This window comes from Zerene cesonia, chromosome 14 (assembly GCF_012273895.1).
Source record: "Zerene cesonia ecotype Mississippi chromosome 14, Zerene_cesonia_1.1, whole genome shotgun sequence".
Lineage (NCBI taxonomy): Eukaryota > Metazoa > Arthropoda > Insecta > Lepidoptera > Pieridae > Zerene > Zerene cesonia.
The window spans coordinates 7,179,712-7,198,609 of record NC_052115.1 but is presented as its reverse complement, the minus strand read 5'-3'; the positions used below and the strand labels follow the sequence as shown (position 1 = coordinate 7,198,609).

Genomic DNA, 18,898 nt, shown 5'->3' with positions numbered 1-18,898 from the left:
TAGCATGTTTTAAAACTAGTTATATTCTCTGTCTCCACGTAATCCAATGTTTGCAGCATTTCGGATAACTTCTTCTTTTTGTGTTTGTATCTAAACACCTGTGGGTTCGGTTTTGACCAACTTTATCCTTTTTTTTATCGTTGGGAAATGCATTTACGCATCCCCCTCTACAGTTTTGCTGAGAGGGGGTATGAGGGACTCACATCAAGCCCTACCCACTAAAACCTATCGTTAGCCATCAACGCCGGGGGTTAACAGCCACGCCTTATACCCCCAGACCCACTTTAACCTGACAGATTTAATTCAAACTTTTACACTTATCTGGGATCAGTTTCAATACAATACTTTCATGAGTTTATCTTACTGTCCTGATAAGGATGGCCAAACAATTTTCTTACGAATTATCTGTTTAGAAACAGACAATTTAGTTAATGCGATGCGATGTTTTTTACTTTTTCTTTATAATATTAATAATGTAACATTATAGAGTTGAAGCTAAATAATCTAAAAACTCATATAGATATCAAATAATCAGTCAGCAGTGCATAATACTAAATATATAGTTGAATTAATAAATATAGCCTGAGCATTAAATCACATACGAGCTATTTAAAACAAAACACACGTAAAAAGCAAGTCCTCAGAAATCACATGCCATTCCCAGTAAGGCTTATCTCCTGTAATGGAGGATCATTTACTTTACATTATCTTTATCTGAGCACATAGATTAGTCTAGAATAACGCAGTTTAAGTGCTTTTTAATATTCCAGAAGTGAGATATTTTATGACTGTTCAAGAACCTTCTTATTGATACTTAAATGGTATAATGTCGCCATAATAATAAAAAAAACAAATTGAAATTATAAACATACATGAGCCAATTACACTGGCTGAATAAAATAACTAAAAACAAATTCATATGATCTATAGACACATAATTCTATTGTTACATTTTATTTTTTATAAAATATTGAACTTTATAAATTTCAAGTTTAAAAGCGCGCTCACATGCATACTTACCTAAAAAAATAATAATACAAATAACTGTGACATTTCGGATGGTGTGGCATACAACAAAAATATTAAAAACAATAACACGTACGTGGTTTTTTATACTCAATCACGATTCGCGTATTGTTTGTAGATTAATTATTTTTGCACGTCCGCAATATCACTTCCGTGGCCAAAAAGATGATTAACAACGGGTCTGTCTAGAGATTATTGCTTCCTGGTGATTATAAAATAAATAACGGTGATCGCACATGAAACCTTTTTGGTGGCATGTACCATTTTATAGAGAAGAAGAAACAAAATACGCGTAGAGGAACGCACTTTAAACGCGAGCAGCGCATTCGCTTTATGCAATTTATTTAGATCGTTTAAGTTAGTATTTTCTTGTGTTTGATTTTACGCGAGTATTATACATTTAGAAATTAAAAACTTTTAACTTCTGAGTTAGACTGGAAGTCTCCCCGTGACCACGCTCGCTGTAAAGTGTTTCAAACGTCGGGTTAATAATATAATGAATAAATCGCGTTTAAAATCCGTTAAAAAGTTTTTAATTTCTAATCGTTTAAGTTGTATCGGAGTAAATAAATATATAATCAAAACATTGTTAATACGGTAAAGTAACTAATTAATAACAGAAATACAGCATACAAACAATAAATCTTTCTAATTTATAAATGTAAATATAAAATTAGTTACATCTTATTCTTTAAAACACATCTGCAATAAAGATATTTCGTATTTGCTAATTACGCTTACCAAATAGCTAACCAGCAACTTCAACTCTACTGCATTAGCTGAAAGTTTAAATTTAAACAATGTCTTAAATATGTTTAGAATGGGGTCACAATGCAACACGTTAATTTAATAAAAACGTGTCTGTGTACTGAAATATATATTTAATTTTATTCACGGGAATTCACGCCGTATGCGTTTGTGTTAGATATCGAAATGGCATACGCTATTTATGTGATAACGATGCGTTGATGTGCTTTTAAAAGGTCTGGATGTGCTAAAATGTTAGGAAAGATGATATTTTTATGAAACGTGTTAACTAACCATAAAAATGTTTTTTTATTCATGGTCTATTGGAATGCCAATAGACAATATGAATTTATGGTAAAAGGTATGTTTTTCGACACTAAAAGCTTGTTCGAATAATTTGGTTGATTTTGCTATTATCGTATTAAAATAAAGTATTAATATTATATTTTAATATTAATTTTAGACGGTTATTTAAATTTTAAATGATGCACACAGTACGATTTATATGCTAAAAGGGAAATCGATGATCATAAAACATTTACAACATACTATGGTATTCATGACTCAATTTCTACAATCGATATCACACTAAATATCATTTACAGTAAGGTCATATCGCTTCGCAGGTATTATATGCCTAATCGGTTAGATTTATTCGAAAATACGCGGGAAAAACAAGAGCGCGAAAGCGATTTATTGTTCTAAAATTAAATAAATGTGTAGAACTTTTTTTATAGTTTTTTTTTCGTTTATTTTGTGTCAAGGAGGTAAATCTATTTGCTAGTGTTGAGTATATTTTTAATAGTAACACGTAAGAAGTATAAGTGTTATTCTATTTTCAAATAAATGCATTTCTAATTCTGTAGCACCATAGCATTGCCTACCTAATAATATAATAAGCCTAGGATAGATTTACCTTTATGCTAAATAGGATTTTAGTTAATTGTTCAATAATAATATATGTAAGCTGATAAAAAAATTATCGTGTGTGTAGTGTAAAATATTTCCTAGTATTACCACAAACCCTTTAATGTTATCAAATAACCTTCACGCAGTTTATGGACATACCTGGCACCTCCACGGAACAGATAACCACACTTTTGTCTCACATGTTGCAGGAAATTCGAAATGAAATAAGCGTATAACTAAACGTTTTATCTCAAATCAAATACGGGTTTCTTTGACGCGTGATTGCGGTTTTACTGAACAAAGTGACATTTCCGTTGTGCCTAATCGTTTATGGTTCTCATAGCTATGTTATATTTGCTGTAGAATGCATATTCTATACTAGCTGTGCGCCGCGGTTTCACCCGCATAAGTCTTTTCACCCGGGTACCACGCGAGTGACGCCGCGGGTTACAGCTCGTAAACTAAATACCCTTTCCTTTTCAATAAAACAACTCTATCAAATTACAATAATATCCCGTATAGTAAGTTCTATTTGATGTGAATACATAAATATAAAATCGCTCTAGTTACCATGGCTTAAAACAATGCCATCCACGATTATAATCACGTTAGCCGTCCGTATGTTTTCCAATGCAGTTGCATCAATTGCGAACCCACTGCCCTACATAGTGATTGCTGAACAATGTTAGCAGGACGGATGGACGGACCTCAAAACATGAATTAGTGTAATTTCGCAGAGCAATTTATTGAACAGTGATGAACCGTGTCTTGTATGTAAAAAACTAGCTTTACGCCCGCGAAGTAAAGGAAAATATCTCAGAAAGATAGAAACATTTTAACCCAAAATTACAATTTAATCAAACAATGCGATTAAGATAACACAATACAACAAGAAATAAATCAATACAAATAATATAACACAATTGTAACAAAGAAAAAATAAAATTGAAATTGGTTTGAGGTTTTCCCCCCATATCCTCTGTCGGGTCTTAAACTATCTCTGTGCTAAATTTCATCTATATCGGTTCTGTGGTATATATACGTAAGAAGAGACAGACATACAGAGTTACTTTATTGATAAGATTAAGGACGGATTAGCAGGGATTTAGTTTTTTAAGTCCGAGCACTATTTGAAAGAAAGTGTATTTAATTTTTAGTTTTATAGCATTGAAATGCTTTAAAAATGAGAAATTTTGATAGAATAGAAAACAATTGATCACGTTCACGATCACGCAACGTACCGTTGCTACGGTATGGCAAAAAGACGCGGGTTCGAATCCCGCCACGTGATCAATTTTTTTCTATTCTTTCAAAATTTCTCAGACAGTTATTACCTATTTCATTTCTAAGTATATTATTGCAATTCAGTTTCATTATATTTTAGGCGTTTTATTCGTTTGTTCGACACGTTTAACTACATATTAATAGAACAAAGATTCAATAATAAAAAATCAAGAAGAACGTTTGTGGAGACCAAAATGAGCAAAATTTTATTTGATTACTAGCTGCGCCCCGCGGTTTCACCCGCGTAAGTCCGTATCCCGTAGGAATATCGGAATAAAAAGTTGCCTATATGTTATTCCAGTTATCCAGCTGTCTACGTACCAAATTTCATGGCAATTGGTTCAGTAGTTTTTACGTGAAAGAGTAACAAACATCCATACATCCATACAAACTTTCGCATTTATAATATTAATAGGATATTATTTCAATACCGAATTATTCCAATATTGAAATACGGTATCAATCTTTACCTTTGTTTAATAAACAATGGATTGAATCATTACTCTATCCGCATGTTGCAATCCTTAACAAATGGTTACAGTTTATGTTCTCAAATTTATACTTCAAGATTTTAAAGTGTTTTAATGATTCTCAATGCTTTCGTGACGACGTGTTTTGGAATTCGAAAGAAAGTGCAAAATAATATTGAAGCTTGCGTAGTTTTCAAAAGGTTCATACGTTTTTCATGATCCTTTTAAATTTATATAACTTATTTTGGCTAAATGCTAAATCAATTAACTAGGCCAAATTTAAATAGGATCACAAGGCAGATACCAGCTTTGATATAAAATAATCATCAGAATCAGTACAATGAGTTAATCCTGTTAAAAGTTATAAGGTAACAATCGAAAAAAATATAGCTAAATTGGGAAACTCCTCCATATTTTAATTCGGTTAAAAATCCTATGCTACTATCCTACTAATATTATAGACGCGAAAGTTTGTAAGGATGTGTGTGTGTGTGTTTGTTGCTCTTTTACGCGAAAACTACTGAACCGATGGCAATGAAATTTGATACATAGGCAGCTGGACAACTGGAATAACATATAGGCAACTTTTTATCCTGATATCCCTACGGGATACGGACTTACGCGAGTGAAACTGTAGCTAGTAGTTGATACGGATTCCTCGTATGTTACTTTCTATAATTTTGCAAAAATACAGTTACTTATTACTCACCCGCTAACCATGGAATGCAATTTTATGAGGATGTATTGCATTCTAAATAACTTTTTATTTTTTAATTGCAAGATAAGAATACTATCAAAATTCTGTATAGAGTGACTCATCTTTACTCACACGAGAAATCAGGTTAAATTATTAATTTTTGAACCGACCGTACCTAAAAACGGAGGAGGAGAAAGGAGGGAGTATTGTATTTTGATAACCCGGTGGGTTTTCATTCGATGAATGCGATTCTTTTTGTGTTTGATAGCAGATTGTTGTCTTTTGGTCCCATTTGAGAATCTATAGTGGTGCTTTCCGAGGAACGTGGGTGACGATTTTTGTAAAAAAACTATTACTAATTTATTATCAAAACTAATTTTGTACCAAATTTCGCTGAAATCAAACTCAAACTGTTTTATTCAATTTGACTTCCTACCTTTGAATCGTCATATTACACAGTTATAACATTTGCCACCGGTTGGGGAAGGCAGTTTCTACACAGATTGTTCGTTTGAGTAGTTAGGAATGAAGAGACAGACGGACAAATAAACAGAGTTACCGTCGCATTTATAATATTTGTATATCTCATATCATTACAATATTTATGAGCCTACACAACGTCTTCGTTACAAAAATTATTAAAAGACGTTCAAAATCAGACGCTGTTAAACGCAATTAAAATTCCCAAAGACCACGTCATATCCGCTTCATAAGCTACAACCGGGTCAGTATAGTAAAGTTTAAATAATTACTGGCCCTTCTTAATTGATTCAATCTCTCTACCTAGATTTCTAGCGGGGAACATTTAAACATATCACTGCATAGTTTCTGAGAAGTTAATATAGATATTGCTAGCTTTCTGCATGCGGTTTCGTCCGCAAGTCAAATGGAAATACACGTACGTAGTTGTAATTTATGTGGGATTTTCGGGTAATAAACTATCCTATTCCCTCTCGGGTCTCAAATTCTGCATCAGATTTCATCCGATTCGGTTAAGTGGTTTAGGCGTGAGGAAACAGGCAGACGGAGAGATAGTTACTTTCGCAATCAAAATATATAATACCGAAAAGTATAGATGAAGAGTTATTCAATCAGAGGTGAAGTCATATATAATTAATTTTTTTTTTAATAAAAGTCCGTTATTCCGAGAGATTCCGCGTAAGGAATAAAAAATCTGTCTAATCTAAAAAATAGCTCTCTGAATATAAACTACACTCAAAGCCAATAAAATTCATTAGACTATATTTTCAATAACTTCTACTTTCATTTAAAAATTCATATATATCTACTATCATATTATTATCATATCAGTTGCTACCACACTAGCAAGCCGTATGACGCCCACGCATTTTTTGTCTATGCTTTCTCTCCATTTGAGGCTCTATTGGCCCACACTTGCATTATTTTATATTTAGCCTAAATAGATAAACAATTCCGAAGATAATATAATAGAATTGTCAGTCATTAGAATACATTTTTACGTTATGTATTTAAGATATCTGTCTGGGTTTATATCTTTTTAAATTCCTAACCCGTTATACAAATACTTTGAAACCAAAACAACCAAAAACAATTATAAATTCAACATTTCGTTCATAAATTTTAATGAAATATGACATAAATTATATTAAAATTATATAACATCCCACAAATCAAAACAAACGAAAGCAAAAGACGTAGAGTTTTAATAACTAATTATTGATTATTTCCAGTCGATAAATAGTTAATTTGAGCACCGAGTTATATAAATACCAAAATTTATCGTTTCCTATAATTAAACTATAATAATTTCCAATCGCTTAAAGGAATTGATATGAATAACGACTTCACGTTAGACCCCAATAATTCTTGTTGATGTGTATTCAAATTATGTTTTACATTATAAAAATAATTTGTAAATTATATTATAAAGAAGGAAAGAAAGTAAGAAGATAGGCTTTACTGCCATCAACCTTAGAACTAAAACAACTAAGACAAAAAATACTAAGAGTTATTAAGACTTTAGCTTTTCATTATTAAAACAGAATTCAAAGAATGCAGAACTTGTACATTACATTGAAACAAAATGGTTGGTGAAAAACGTTGGGGATCGGAGCTTAATATATTATTGTTTACTAATCTTCTGTTTAATTTATATAAAAATAACTAGCTGACCCGAAATACGCTGTTCTTCCTTATTCTTATCATTAAGGGTTATATAAAATAGATGATGGCTGATTAATTCTTAGACCTACCCGTTATGCATATAAAATTTCATTTGAATCGGTCCACCCGTTTCGGAAGAGTAAGGTAACTAACATTGTGACACGAGAATTTTTTATGTAAGATATAGATAGATAGATAGATAGATAGATAGATAGATAGATAGATAGATAGATAGATAGATATATAGATAGATAGATAGATAGATAGATAGATAGATAGATAGATAGATAGATAGATAGATAGATAGATAGAATATAGATTTGTTGTGGGAAAGAGATCGCTCTTTAGCAATAAGTTATATGCTAATAAGTTTTAATTAAGACGCAAATAAGTTTTTACAATATTAATTAAATAGATACGAAATTGGTTTGTATTACCAGATTGATATCTCACATGCATTTTAATTAAGGAAATGTATTAAAGATAATTACGTCAGGTATTAATTATAATGTTTCATAATGTATATAGGGCCGGTACATGCATAATTGGTGACTATGCGTTGAATATTGATTAGTTTTTATTCTCATTCCACGCTACACCTGGTGTGATTTAATACCGCTATTATTAAAAAAGATTATGAATAAAAATTAAATTCTATCCATTATTCAGTTGTGAATGCGAAATTGGCATCTTATTTTTTTTAGAATATTATTTTTATAATAATTTAATTATTATAATAGTTGAGGAAATCTGTTAAAAGCTTTTTAGGGCGATGGAATAAAGTGAACTGTGTCTGCGCATATATTTAGCCACAAATAATAAAACACTATACTAATATGAAACATTATAAATGCGAAAATTACTGTCTCTTCTTAAACCAGTCGGCGGATTTAGATGAGATTTAGTACAAAGATAGTTTGAGACCTGTGAAATATGAAGGTGGTAATATTTTTTATTCCGGACATCACACAGGAACAGGAGACTTGCGAGTTAAACCCCGGGACTGTACTATTTTTCCCTTAGACCACATGGGCAAAGCCGCATTGGCAGGAAATTGTACATTATTCATCATCATCAGCCCATACATGTTCCTACTGCTGGAACACAGGCCTCCTATGAGGGTTCAGGCCTTAATCCACCACGCTGGCCAAGTGCGGGTTGGCAGATGTCACATGTCGTCGAACTTTTGATTCTTGGACATGCCTTCCGACATGATTTCCTCACGATGTTATGATTGATTGATGATTACAACGGCGAAGAAACCGTTGTAATCAGTGGTGATGTTGACCACATGTATAGATAAATTGAAAAATCAATCTATTTCCTGCACGCTCGCCTCGGTCTCGAACCCCGACTTATCGATTTTGAAGTCCGGGGTACTCACCACTGAGCCACAACTGCTACAGACTGTACATTATTATTATGAAGCTTTTAAAGCAGACTTGAATAAATTTTATAATCCTAGTAAAACACCAAAATATAATAGTCCTATAAAAACTGGCAGTAAATATTCAATACACATGTGGAAATCGCGCAACAAAATTGAAAGGTATCTATTGGTTTCATAACACCGGAAGAAATGTGTCACTTGGGCCCGCAGTCCCTAAAATTATGTTCTCAGACCGTTATTTATTGGTCTTATTTGATATTATGATCAAACAATATATAAAAATAGCTCTGGTCTCTTACACAGTGAATATAAATGGATGTACAATTTATGTAATATTGTAGTTAAGAGTAATTTTGTAAATGATAAAAGCAATGAGGCTCATTCATGATATTTTTAGCCACAACGTTTTTAGGTCAGTTGAGCAAGCGAAAAAACTGTAAAAGGCGATTAAAATATCTAGTTTACAACATAGAAAACCGTTATAGAATTCTTCAGCGTTTTGCTGCCTGAGGGAAACCTTTCAATAAAAATTTCTCCGACCTTTTTCTGTACAAGAAATAATTAACCCACATTACTACAGTTAATACACGCATATTTATATTAAAAATAAAAACGAGATGTATTTTAAGCTCTAAGTAATTGCTTTTGAGCTTAAGGTGTCTACATGAGCTAAAGACCTAAATAACACGAGCAGCTACAGCAGTGAAACAAAAACAAAAAAAAATCTGATATGCTTCAAGGAAAATGCTAACTTGTGTGTTAAAAATATGATGCTACACAGAAAAAAACCACAAATACTTATAAAAACTTTTAACTATTAAATACCATTTTTTTTTTTTATGTCATAGCGGGCAACTGAGCTGGTGGTTCGCCTGATGGTAAGCGATCACTACCGCCCATTAACATTCGCAAAGGTAGTGCCTCTACGAATGTGCTGCCCGCTTTTATGGGATAAGGGAAAAGGAAAGGATTAAAGACTGGAAATAAGGAATGGACTGGGATGGGTGAGGAAAAGGAAATGGGCCTCCTTATTTAGAAATCAAACACAAGAAAATACTATATTAAATACCATATTGATATATAGCAATCATTCTAATATTTGTCAAAGTATTCTTCTATAGATTTTTCATTAATCGCATATGCTTATATCTGAGCGACGTCATGTTCGCATGTGTGCATGTGAGCTCTTATAGTCGCCTTAAAACTTATAACATATTATTTCTCATTAATGTATTGCTTCAGTACATCTAACATATAAATAGGCGCCAATAAGTTTCTACTTTATACAAAAATTTGGTATTTGTATGAGCATGACTATTCTCATCACCATCATCATCATCATCATCATCATCATCATCATCATCATCATCGTAAAATTTACGTTTTCAGACCAAAATAGCGGAATGAAGCTATCTATGGAAATCAAGTTTAAAGTAAATATTGCCATCTTAAGCGCATGTTTATTAAACGTAGTTTAATAGTATATAATCTACTTAAAAAGGCCTAAACATTATAAGACTATTCACGCAGAAGACTTTATAAGCACTTATATTAATATGAAAGGTATCTCTATAGGTTTCCACAATTATGCATGAAATAATTTCGTTTATCTTTTTTGTAATCTGAAAGGACGTATACCTCGTAAAGAAACTAAAATGAAATATGTTGATATATTGGTTTGCTGTAATAGTTTGTCCCGATTTCCAATAGTTAGACCTGGGATAAAGAAAAGAAAATAAAGTCTATCATCATCATCATGTTTCCATATATGTTCCTACTGCTGGGACACAGGCCTCCCATGAGGGTTCAATCTATAATCCAACACGCTGGGCAAGTACGGGTTGGTAGATGTTTGTGACATCTACTGTGTCGCTCAACTTATTGATTCTTGGACATGCCGGCTACCTAACTAACTTTTCCGTTCCCGTTTCGAACAGTGATTTTTTTTATGTTATAGCGGGCAAGTGAGCAACTGAGCCGATGGCCACCGCATCTGTAAATGGGCTGCCCGCTTTTGTGGGATAAAGAATAAGAAAGAAGTTACGACTGGAAAGAAGGAATAAACTGAGAAGGGTGGGAATAAGGAAAGGGGCCTCCGGCTTCCCCAAAGTGAATTAGATATTGTACAGTCAATCAAGTCAAATTAAATCAAATCAAATCAAATTAAATTTAATCAAATTTGTTTATTTAATTAAACACTTAACCTAACCTAACCTTAACATAAAATCATCCAGTTTACAAAACACTTCATAAACATGTGTCAAACAAAACCCACTATAATCATTTGTTAAAAAATATACGTAAAATTCTATAGATGACGTCAAAATGATTGATAGTATGTCATAAATGTCAGAAGTATTGACACGTTCGACTTTAACTCGCCGTATAATCGATTTCTGCGCTTGCGCACGCTTATAGTAATCAATTATTTATTGTTTTCAGTGATTTTAAAGGCGTCTGTATAAGTCCACTGAACTTCTAATTTAAGACGAAGATTCTCAAATTTTTCAATAATCTGTTTTGCATAAATATTATAATAATAATCTTTATTTGCATAAATGTAGATTTTACATGTCTTATAGGTAATATTCATACAGAACATAAGCCAATTATATTAGCATGCAAACAATTTTCCCCACAGCTCTATTGTGATATTACTGAAAAAAAATGGTGCAGAATTAAGGATTAATTTAAAATAATTTTAAATTGTAAAGACCTGTGCCCCAGATCGTACAGACATGATAAATAAAAAAAAAGTCGCTTATAAATTAGATTTTTTTCATGAACCATTCGAATGCCATTAAAACTAAAAATGAAGTCCCTTATAGCTATGTGGCCGTGGATTACATAAAAAATTGATTTTTCTCTCTGTTTTATCATGACTGTGTAAGGATGATAAAAGAAATAGTATGATATTAAAAGAGAAGACGGTTAAAATTGAAAGTGAAAATATAATTAAAAATATATAGTACAAATAAATAACAATTATTTTTATCCACAGTCGCAGCAGTTTGTATATTACTGGAGGTGGGGGCTCTACCCAGCAGGCAAAGTGGCTTCCGATGCAATGATCCCGACCTCTCGTTCCCGCACACGGGAGACACTATATCCATCTCGCTCGTCGCAGCTGTCACTGTCATAGTGCCTTTTATTATCGTGAGTATTTATAACAATTGAAAAGAAAAAAAAATGTATTTAAAACCAACCTCGTGTATTTTCTATTATATAAAAAAAAATCATTAATACTAGAAAGATAAAAATGAGAGAGTGCTAGAAAGATAAAAATTAATTAAAAATAAATATCTAAATTTTTCATTTTATTAATAAAGGTGTCAAAGTATATTTTGTTCTGAAATGATTTTTATAAAGTACTAGCTTTCCTCCGCGGCTTCGACTTCATAGTTAAAAGAAAAGAAAAGATAGACAGTACCGTAGTTTTACCCGCATAGCTCCCATTCCCGTGAGATTTCCGGACTAAAAACAATCCTATGTCCCATCTCGGGTCTCTAACTATCTTTGTACCAATTTCCATCCAAAATAGTCGCGGTTTAGGCGCGAAAAGACACTCAGCGCTTATAAGGGATTTTTCGTTCTAGTTTTTAGTTCATTTTTTCTTTTCTTTCTCTTCTTTTGTTCTTTAGTTCTTTTTCGTAGTTTCTTTTAAAATCTGAATTAAGCATAGGATATTTTAATCTTACTATTTTTCCATCTGAAGCGAAGCCAAGACAGGTTACTGGAAAATGATAATACATTAGTTCTAAAGCATTAAAAATAACAAAAATATGGTTATCTTAATTACAGTGCAGTGACCTGCTTAATAACTACTTGCATTTGTATCGTTTAGAACCGTATTTTGGACATTATTTATTTGAATTATGATAGTGATATCCATTAGGAAGCATGTTATAACTGTGAAATTACTGTTTATCCTTACAATTGATCCAGTTTTTTTTATGACCTGAATTATGAATTACTATAATTACGTTCTCTGACTAACCACATCGTTTTGTGCATTTACACGTCAATAGACAAAACAATCATCTAAATCTTTATAGCCAAGGGACATTTAAAACTTCTGGATTCGTCTTTATTAAAATATGTTCTATCTAAAATCATATTTAGTTATCGCAATGTTGATGGTCAATTGCTTATGCCAATATATTATGGGAAAGCGGCGTGAACTGGCGTGATATTATTAACATATTATATAGTTTGTATAATAAATGTGCTGTCAACTCAAAATCTCATTAGCTCGGGGTCAGCATGCTTAACTAATTAGTAATCATACGAAGCCACAGTAAACATTGGTATTATCCTATACCTTCGTTATTACACTTTGATGAAGAGATTACAGAGGTTTTATAATTTATTTAGTTTATAGGAAGATGTAGATTTAGTCTAGGAAACTGTATTGATTCCATTTGTAAACAATACCATAGCCAACCTAGCTTTTTTAAACTTTAAAAAGTAAAAGATTGTATTTTTGTATGTTTGTAATGTTTTAACTCAAAAACCATCGACAAATTTAAAAAATTCTTTCACTATTAGAACGATTTAACTTCATTGAGTGACATAGACTTTATGTGCATCACGAGCGAAGCCGGGGTGAACATCCGTTAATTATATATTTCATAGAAAGCATTAGAGAACCAAACGATACCTAATATCCAAGGTGAAAGAACTTCAATCTATAGTTACTAATCAAATTGAATTAACTTACTACCCAAGCGTTTCATACCTCACAACAATTTTGTTATAACCCTAAACTTTCTTTCAAGATATGGGCAGTAGAAGCAGCATTGCACAGGGATGACGAATACACAATAAAGAAGAATAAGCTATACGCCAGCGTGGGCACAGCTGGGCTGATCTACCGCGACTATATATACGGAGCCGTAGTGAACCTGACCGTCATGGAGGTTGTCAAGTGTGTCGTTGGCTCGCCACGGCCGACGTTCTTCGATCTCTGCGAGCCGGATAAAGCTAGCACTTGTAATGAGTAAGTATCAAAGCAATTAGTGACGAAGGAGTTGTTTAATGCTTTCAGAATTTCAAAGTATAACGTTTAACGAGTTGTTTTTCTCCCGATTGTCCATTGGGTAGCTTATACCTATCATTATGACGAATAATAGACATAATAAGGATTATACTTTCATAAGGCAATGCAAAATTTTGTTCAATACAAAACTATAACTTATCAATAACAAATTTTATTAAAAAAGCTTACATAACGATTTATATCATAACACAATTTATTACTATCTCTGTTTTTGTGATTGAACCAAATTGCTGCCTTGCTTCATAGATATTTTAAACGACTATTAAGTTTTCCGACAGATTTATTGTTTTTAAATAATTTCAGCTCCTTCCTAAAAAGGTGTTATGATAGTTAATGTTAATGTTATTGTTAATACGAGATCAGTATTTATTATCAATTGACGAAAACCTCTCATCCCCCAGTTCGGAGTATGTAGCAAGCTACACGTGCACCTCCACGCGTTACTCTCGGTACCTTCAAATTGATGCTGGACGGAGCTTTCCCTCAGCCCATACCTCTCTAGCTGTCTTCTGTGGATTGTTTTTGGCGGTAAGCTGTTCATATTACTAAATCAAAGTCTAATGTGTGAATATTTAGGTGTTATATCCTCCTAGATGGGTTGGATCTCTGTTAAAACCGGAGACTGAAGGCCGATAAATGAATTGATATAAACTGATTTGCAATTGTTTTGTTAAAGTTCTGTAACGCCCAATATATGCTGGACATTCTGAACATATTAGAATTATCATTACTATAATAATATCGTCATCAATCCTAATCTAAATAGGTAAATCTACAAAAACAATTTGAGGAAATGTACCTTTACAAAAAGCAAATTTGTTCAACGAATCAACCTACCCAGACACGGATCTAGCATTTCGTAACAAACATACAATATCAGGGGGAGCATTAACTGTAATTATTAATTATATAGTCGACTTGCCTCCCCATCCTAATGTCCGCAATTACGTGAAGAAGGATGTCAGTGGATGTAATTGGTATCCTAATGGATGGAAGCTATTAACCGATTTGATTGAAATGCAGGTTCCCTTTTCTAACCGTTATTATATAATTACGTGTATGGTTGATGGTTCAAGATTTTTAAACAGTCTCTAATCACGCTCTGGTATTCCAGAAATCAACTAATTTTAATGACGAATGATAATTTTAAATTAAATATTTAACAGTTCAACTGTGAGTATCCGAATTCCTGCAAACAAATGATTAATGTCGAAGTTTGTGCAGAATAATGTATGGGTGTGTGTGACTCTTTTACACAAATCGTACTTTAGCGGATTTGTATGAATTTTGGAATGGATATAGACTAAAATATTATGGATACCACGCGAGAAACCACGGGCTCCAGCAAGTATCTTACTAATCTCACATCCCTTTCCAGTGGTACCTTCAAAGGCGAGCATTCAGTTGGCACAACCGCTCTGTGCTCATCGTGCCACTCGTTCAGATCCTGTGCATCATTTATGCGGTGGTCTGCCCGCTCACGAGGGTTACTGACCACAGACACCACTGGTGGGATGTGGTCGCTGGAGCCGTTATGGGATTGGGCAGTCTGGTGTATACTGTGAGTGTTGGATCAACAATATGTTATAGTCTTAAAAATGCGGATTAGGGTCTCCATGGTTAAATAATTTCCTTATATTGTGTATTGTATGTAATAGCAAGTGTTCATATTTCATTATGAATTTTATTCCATAACCACGTTCGTAAAAATAACTTAAATAGGCCATGTTTATTCCTTTATATTTTATTAGTTTATCAATAATTTCAAATTCTTTAAAAACATGTATTTCTTTGCAAAATTTAAAATGTATTTCAACTGCATATTTTTGTAAAAATTACAGTTCTCCGTATGCTCACGTCAAGTACTATTTCACACCACTTTATCACAAGAAGCTTTCAAGTCATGTACACTTTATGACTTCAAAATGGCCATAATAATCAAATGTGTTATCATGTTAAGATAACTTTCTATTTATATAACCTACGAATAATACAGCTTAAGATTTAGTATGAAAGTTGATTGTCTTGTTACATGTGGTGAACAGCTAGTAACTAATATTCAATATGTAATTGACCTTGTAGACGAACATCTTTTCTACAAATAGAAACCACTCCAGATTCTAGAATAGAAATAAAAAAATAAAAACCAAATGACAAAAATTTCTGATTGTTTAAAGTGTAAAAAGTTTGAATTTAGTCTTTGTTAAAGTGGATCGAATCAACTCTAAAAGATTCGGTTACACATAAGTAAACAGATAAATTCGGCTACTAATAATAGCTTGTTATAAAATGCACGCATATAGATTTTCACGGCTTTTTTTGTCATAATTACAAGAATAAAAAACCTCCATCAACATACCGCTAAGCCAAATACAATGATACCACTAGCAACTTTAAAGTTTTCACTTCAATACCACGACAATCGTTGCTAGCTAATAGCAACCAATAATAAATCTAACCACATTTCTTCCAGGTCCTAGTCCTGTGCAAGAACTTCTCCCAACCCTCGGTGGTCAGCACCAGCGATATATCCAGTAGTGACGGCAACAACCACCAGTCGGTTCGCCGGCTGCTGTCCCACGAGCCAAGAGTGGTGGTGCCGTAGCCACACGCTGTCTAGTGATGAACTTATAGTGAACGGTCATGCCGCTTGAGCAATTTGCATGAACGTTTGATGGATGTTCTGTTGTTTATGAAAATATTATGTTCAAGTATTTGAAAACACTCCCATAAATTCAATAACCGTTTTCCCAATGCTATTTAATTATTATAGTATCAAAAATTATACAATATTACTCTTAATTACGTAATGTTAAATTTTGACTCTAAACTTTCATGCAAATTGAACGTCAAAATATATCGTGTGGATCCACAATTATAAAAAATATTGGTAGACGTTTGGCAATTAAAGAGTAGAGTAATTTGTAAATAAATTGGATTGTATAAATTGGTTACATCGAATTAATGTAGAGATTCATAAAAATCAAGATTTAACAGTGCCCGTTCATTGACATATGTTTAAAGTTTAGTTACCTTTGTTATTTATTTAATGTGTAATAATACGTAAAATAATCCCTCTATCGATTTAACAAATTTGCTTTAATTTCAAATACATACATTATATATACCTTTTGAATATCTATAGCAGAGTTTTATAACCTCATGCAATGTGATTATTAGAATCTATTGTCTGTATCATTAGCTTTAGGTATAGATAATGGTTAATTGGAATTTTACTCCGACTTCAAAGTATTGAAGTATATTTCCGCCTTGTGCATGTAAATTAATGAGGGAAGGGAAACACGTTTTCTATTCTCTTTGTACTTGGTAAATTTAAAAGTACCTACCTAATACAAATTAGCAAAATAAAATTACATAATAGTTATCAACCAGTGACTAATTAAAAATATTTTATAACTTTAACTTATTCATTAAAAAGTAGTATATTTACTGCCAAATTTCTTTGCAAATTGACAAAATATTGTTAGACTACTTAAATGAATATCGACTGCGCCCTGCTACGCTAGCCTTATTACTTATGAGTTAAAATAACCGTTTCAAAAACGTTTACATTTTCAATTATCATGTAGAATGTTGAGAATAGTTCAAATATGTCATTATTTTTAAGTGAAAGATTTTTAATGTTTCCATAATATTTGTAATACCCGAAAGGCGGGAAACAATTTTCGTATTTGAGCTGTCATTTATCAGTTGAATGCCGTTGCGTTAACTTGACAGCTAAAAACGCGGGAAAGAATACCGCTCGCTGATTGACTCAGTGAATGCAACTTTTTCGTTGACATTTTAAAATACTGGCCGGTAAAGTTCGAGTAGTTATTGCGATATTAGTTTATACTCGTACTGTCAATTGAAATTGAATTATAGAAAATTAGTTCACGTAACCAATGAAAGTATTTACTATGTAGTACCTGTCTAGTCGTAAGTAGTTTTAGTCTATTTATATTTATTTAAGGACAATCTTCTGTTACCCACCTATTTTCTGTTAGATAAAATAGATTGCGGTGAACAAATGCTCTTTGGAGTGCTATTTTGAGTAGTTTCTATAAGTTTGTTTGAAAGAAAAATGATGCGTAAATGACAATAGTTTTCTTATTTTACATAAATAACTCTGTAAATCTATTGACATGTATCTAATTACACATTTGATTTTGTATATTTCAATCGTCACTTAACAATTATTATATTATTTGCACGCCCCGGCTCCGCCTGGGTAGTCATCGCAATTGAAATAATATCTTTTTAACCGATTTTAATCCGATTTTAACATAATGTGCAAATTTGATTAAAATCGGTTGAGTAGTTTAGGAGTCCATCGCGGACAAACAATGTGACACGTAATTTATATATATATTAAGATTATAGCGAGCTTCAGTTTGTGTTCAGTTCTTTATATTTGTTTACATTTTCTTATCCTTTAATTAATGACAATGCAAGTATGACGTATAAAGGCGCCTTTTCAGTACAAAATATTATTTTAATGTTATTTTGAATTAGTATCAGTTATCATAAATATTATGTTCTTTTAAATACAGTCCACAAACAACAAAAATGTCTCGTTAATAATATATTTCATAAAAATGTACGACTTGGAAGCTTTTTTATTTTGAACTTATTTTTTTTTTTTTTTTGTTTAAGACCTTTACATTGTCTCGTAAAACCTTTGTATCCGAATATGATTGCCTATAATCTACTTATTTATATACTTATACATAAATAACTTTTTTCTTAAGAACAATGCAAATATATTCTGTACGTTGTGTAGTTTTGTGTATGTGTGTGTAAATGTGCAGTCTAGAAACTTCTTTTTCAAACATTCCTTTGCATTTACGTGTGTTTTGTACATATTAGTGTAGAAGCATTAGATATAAATAAAGAGTTACATTTTTAATTGTGTTTTTATTACCCTGGCCTATGTATAAATTAAAAATAAACGTTAATTTAGGTTCCGTTTAATCTTTCTTTCCCCCGGTAAATCTCAGAAAAAATTGTTCTTTCTACGAAAAGGCTTTTGAGAATGAATTATAACTGTTTTGATTTGGTAAGACTAATTATTGATTCATATTAATGATAAATAATAAGTCGGAATTCATACGTATAGTTACTACTTAAGTATATAAATATCTTATTCTACTCCAAAATTCATCAATACT

At 32.2% G+C, this 18,898-nt stretch overlaps 1 protein-coding gene across 2 annotated transcripts in view; it reads left to right on the top strand.

Annotated features, from left to right (window-relative positions):
* LOC119831910 (phospholipid phosphatase 2-like) overlaps nt 1–18,636 on the top strand; it is a 73,607-nt gene extending 54,971 nt beyond the window's left edge. For both annotated transcript variants that reach the window (XM_038355480.1, XM_038355481.1), the window contains exons 3-7: nt 11,670–11,824; nt 13,447–13,667; nt 14,129–14,255; nt 15,106–15,288; nt 16,201–18,636. In XM_038355480.1, the coding sequence (XP_038211408.1) occupies nt 11,670–11,824; nt 13,447–13,667; nt 14,129–14,255; nt 15,106–15,288; nt 16,201–16,332 (818 nt within the window). In that variant the 3' untranslated portion in view covers nt 16,333–18,636. The remainder of the gene's footprint in view (nt 1–11,669; nt 11,825–13,446; nt 13,668–14,128; nt 14,256–15,105; nt 15,289–16,200) is intronic.
* Nucleotides 18,637–18,898: the final 262 nt, after the last annotated feature.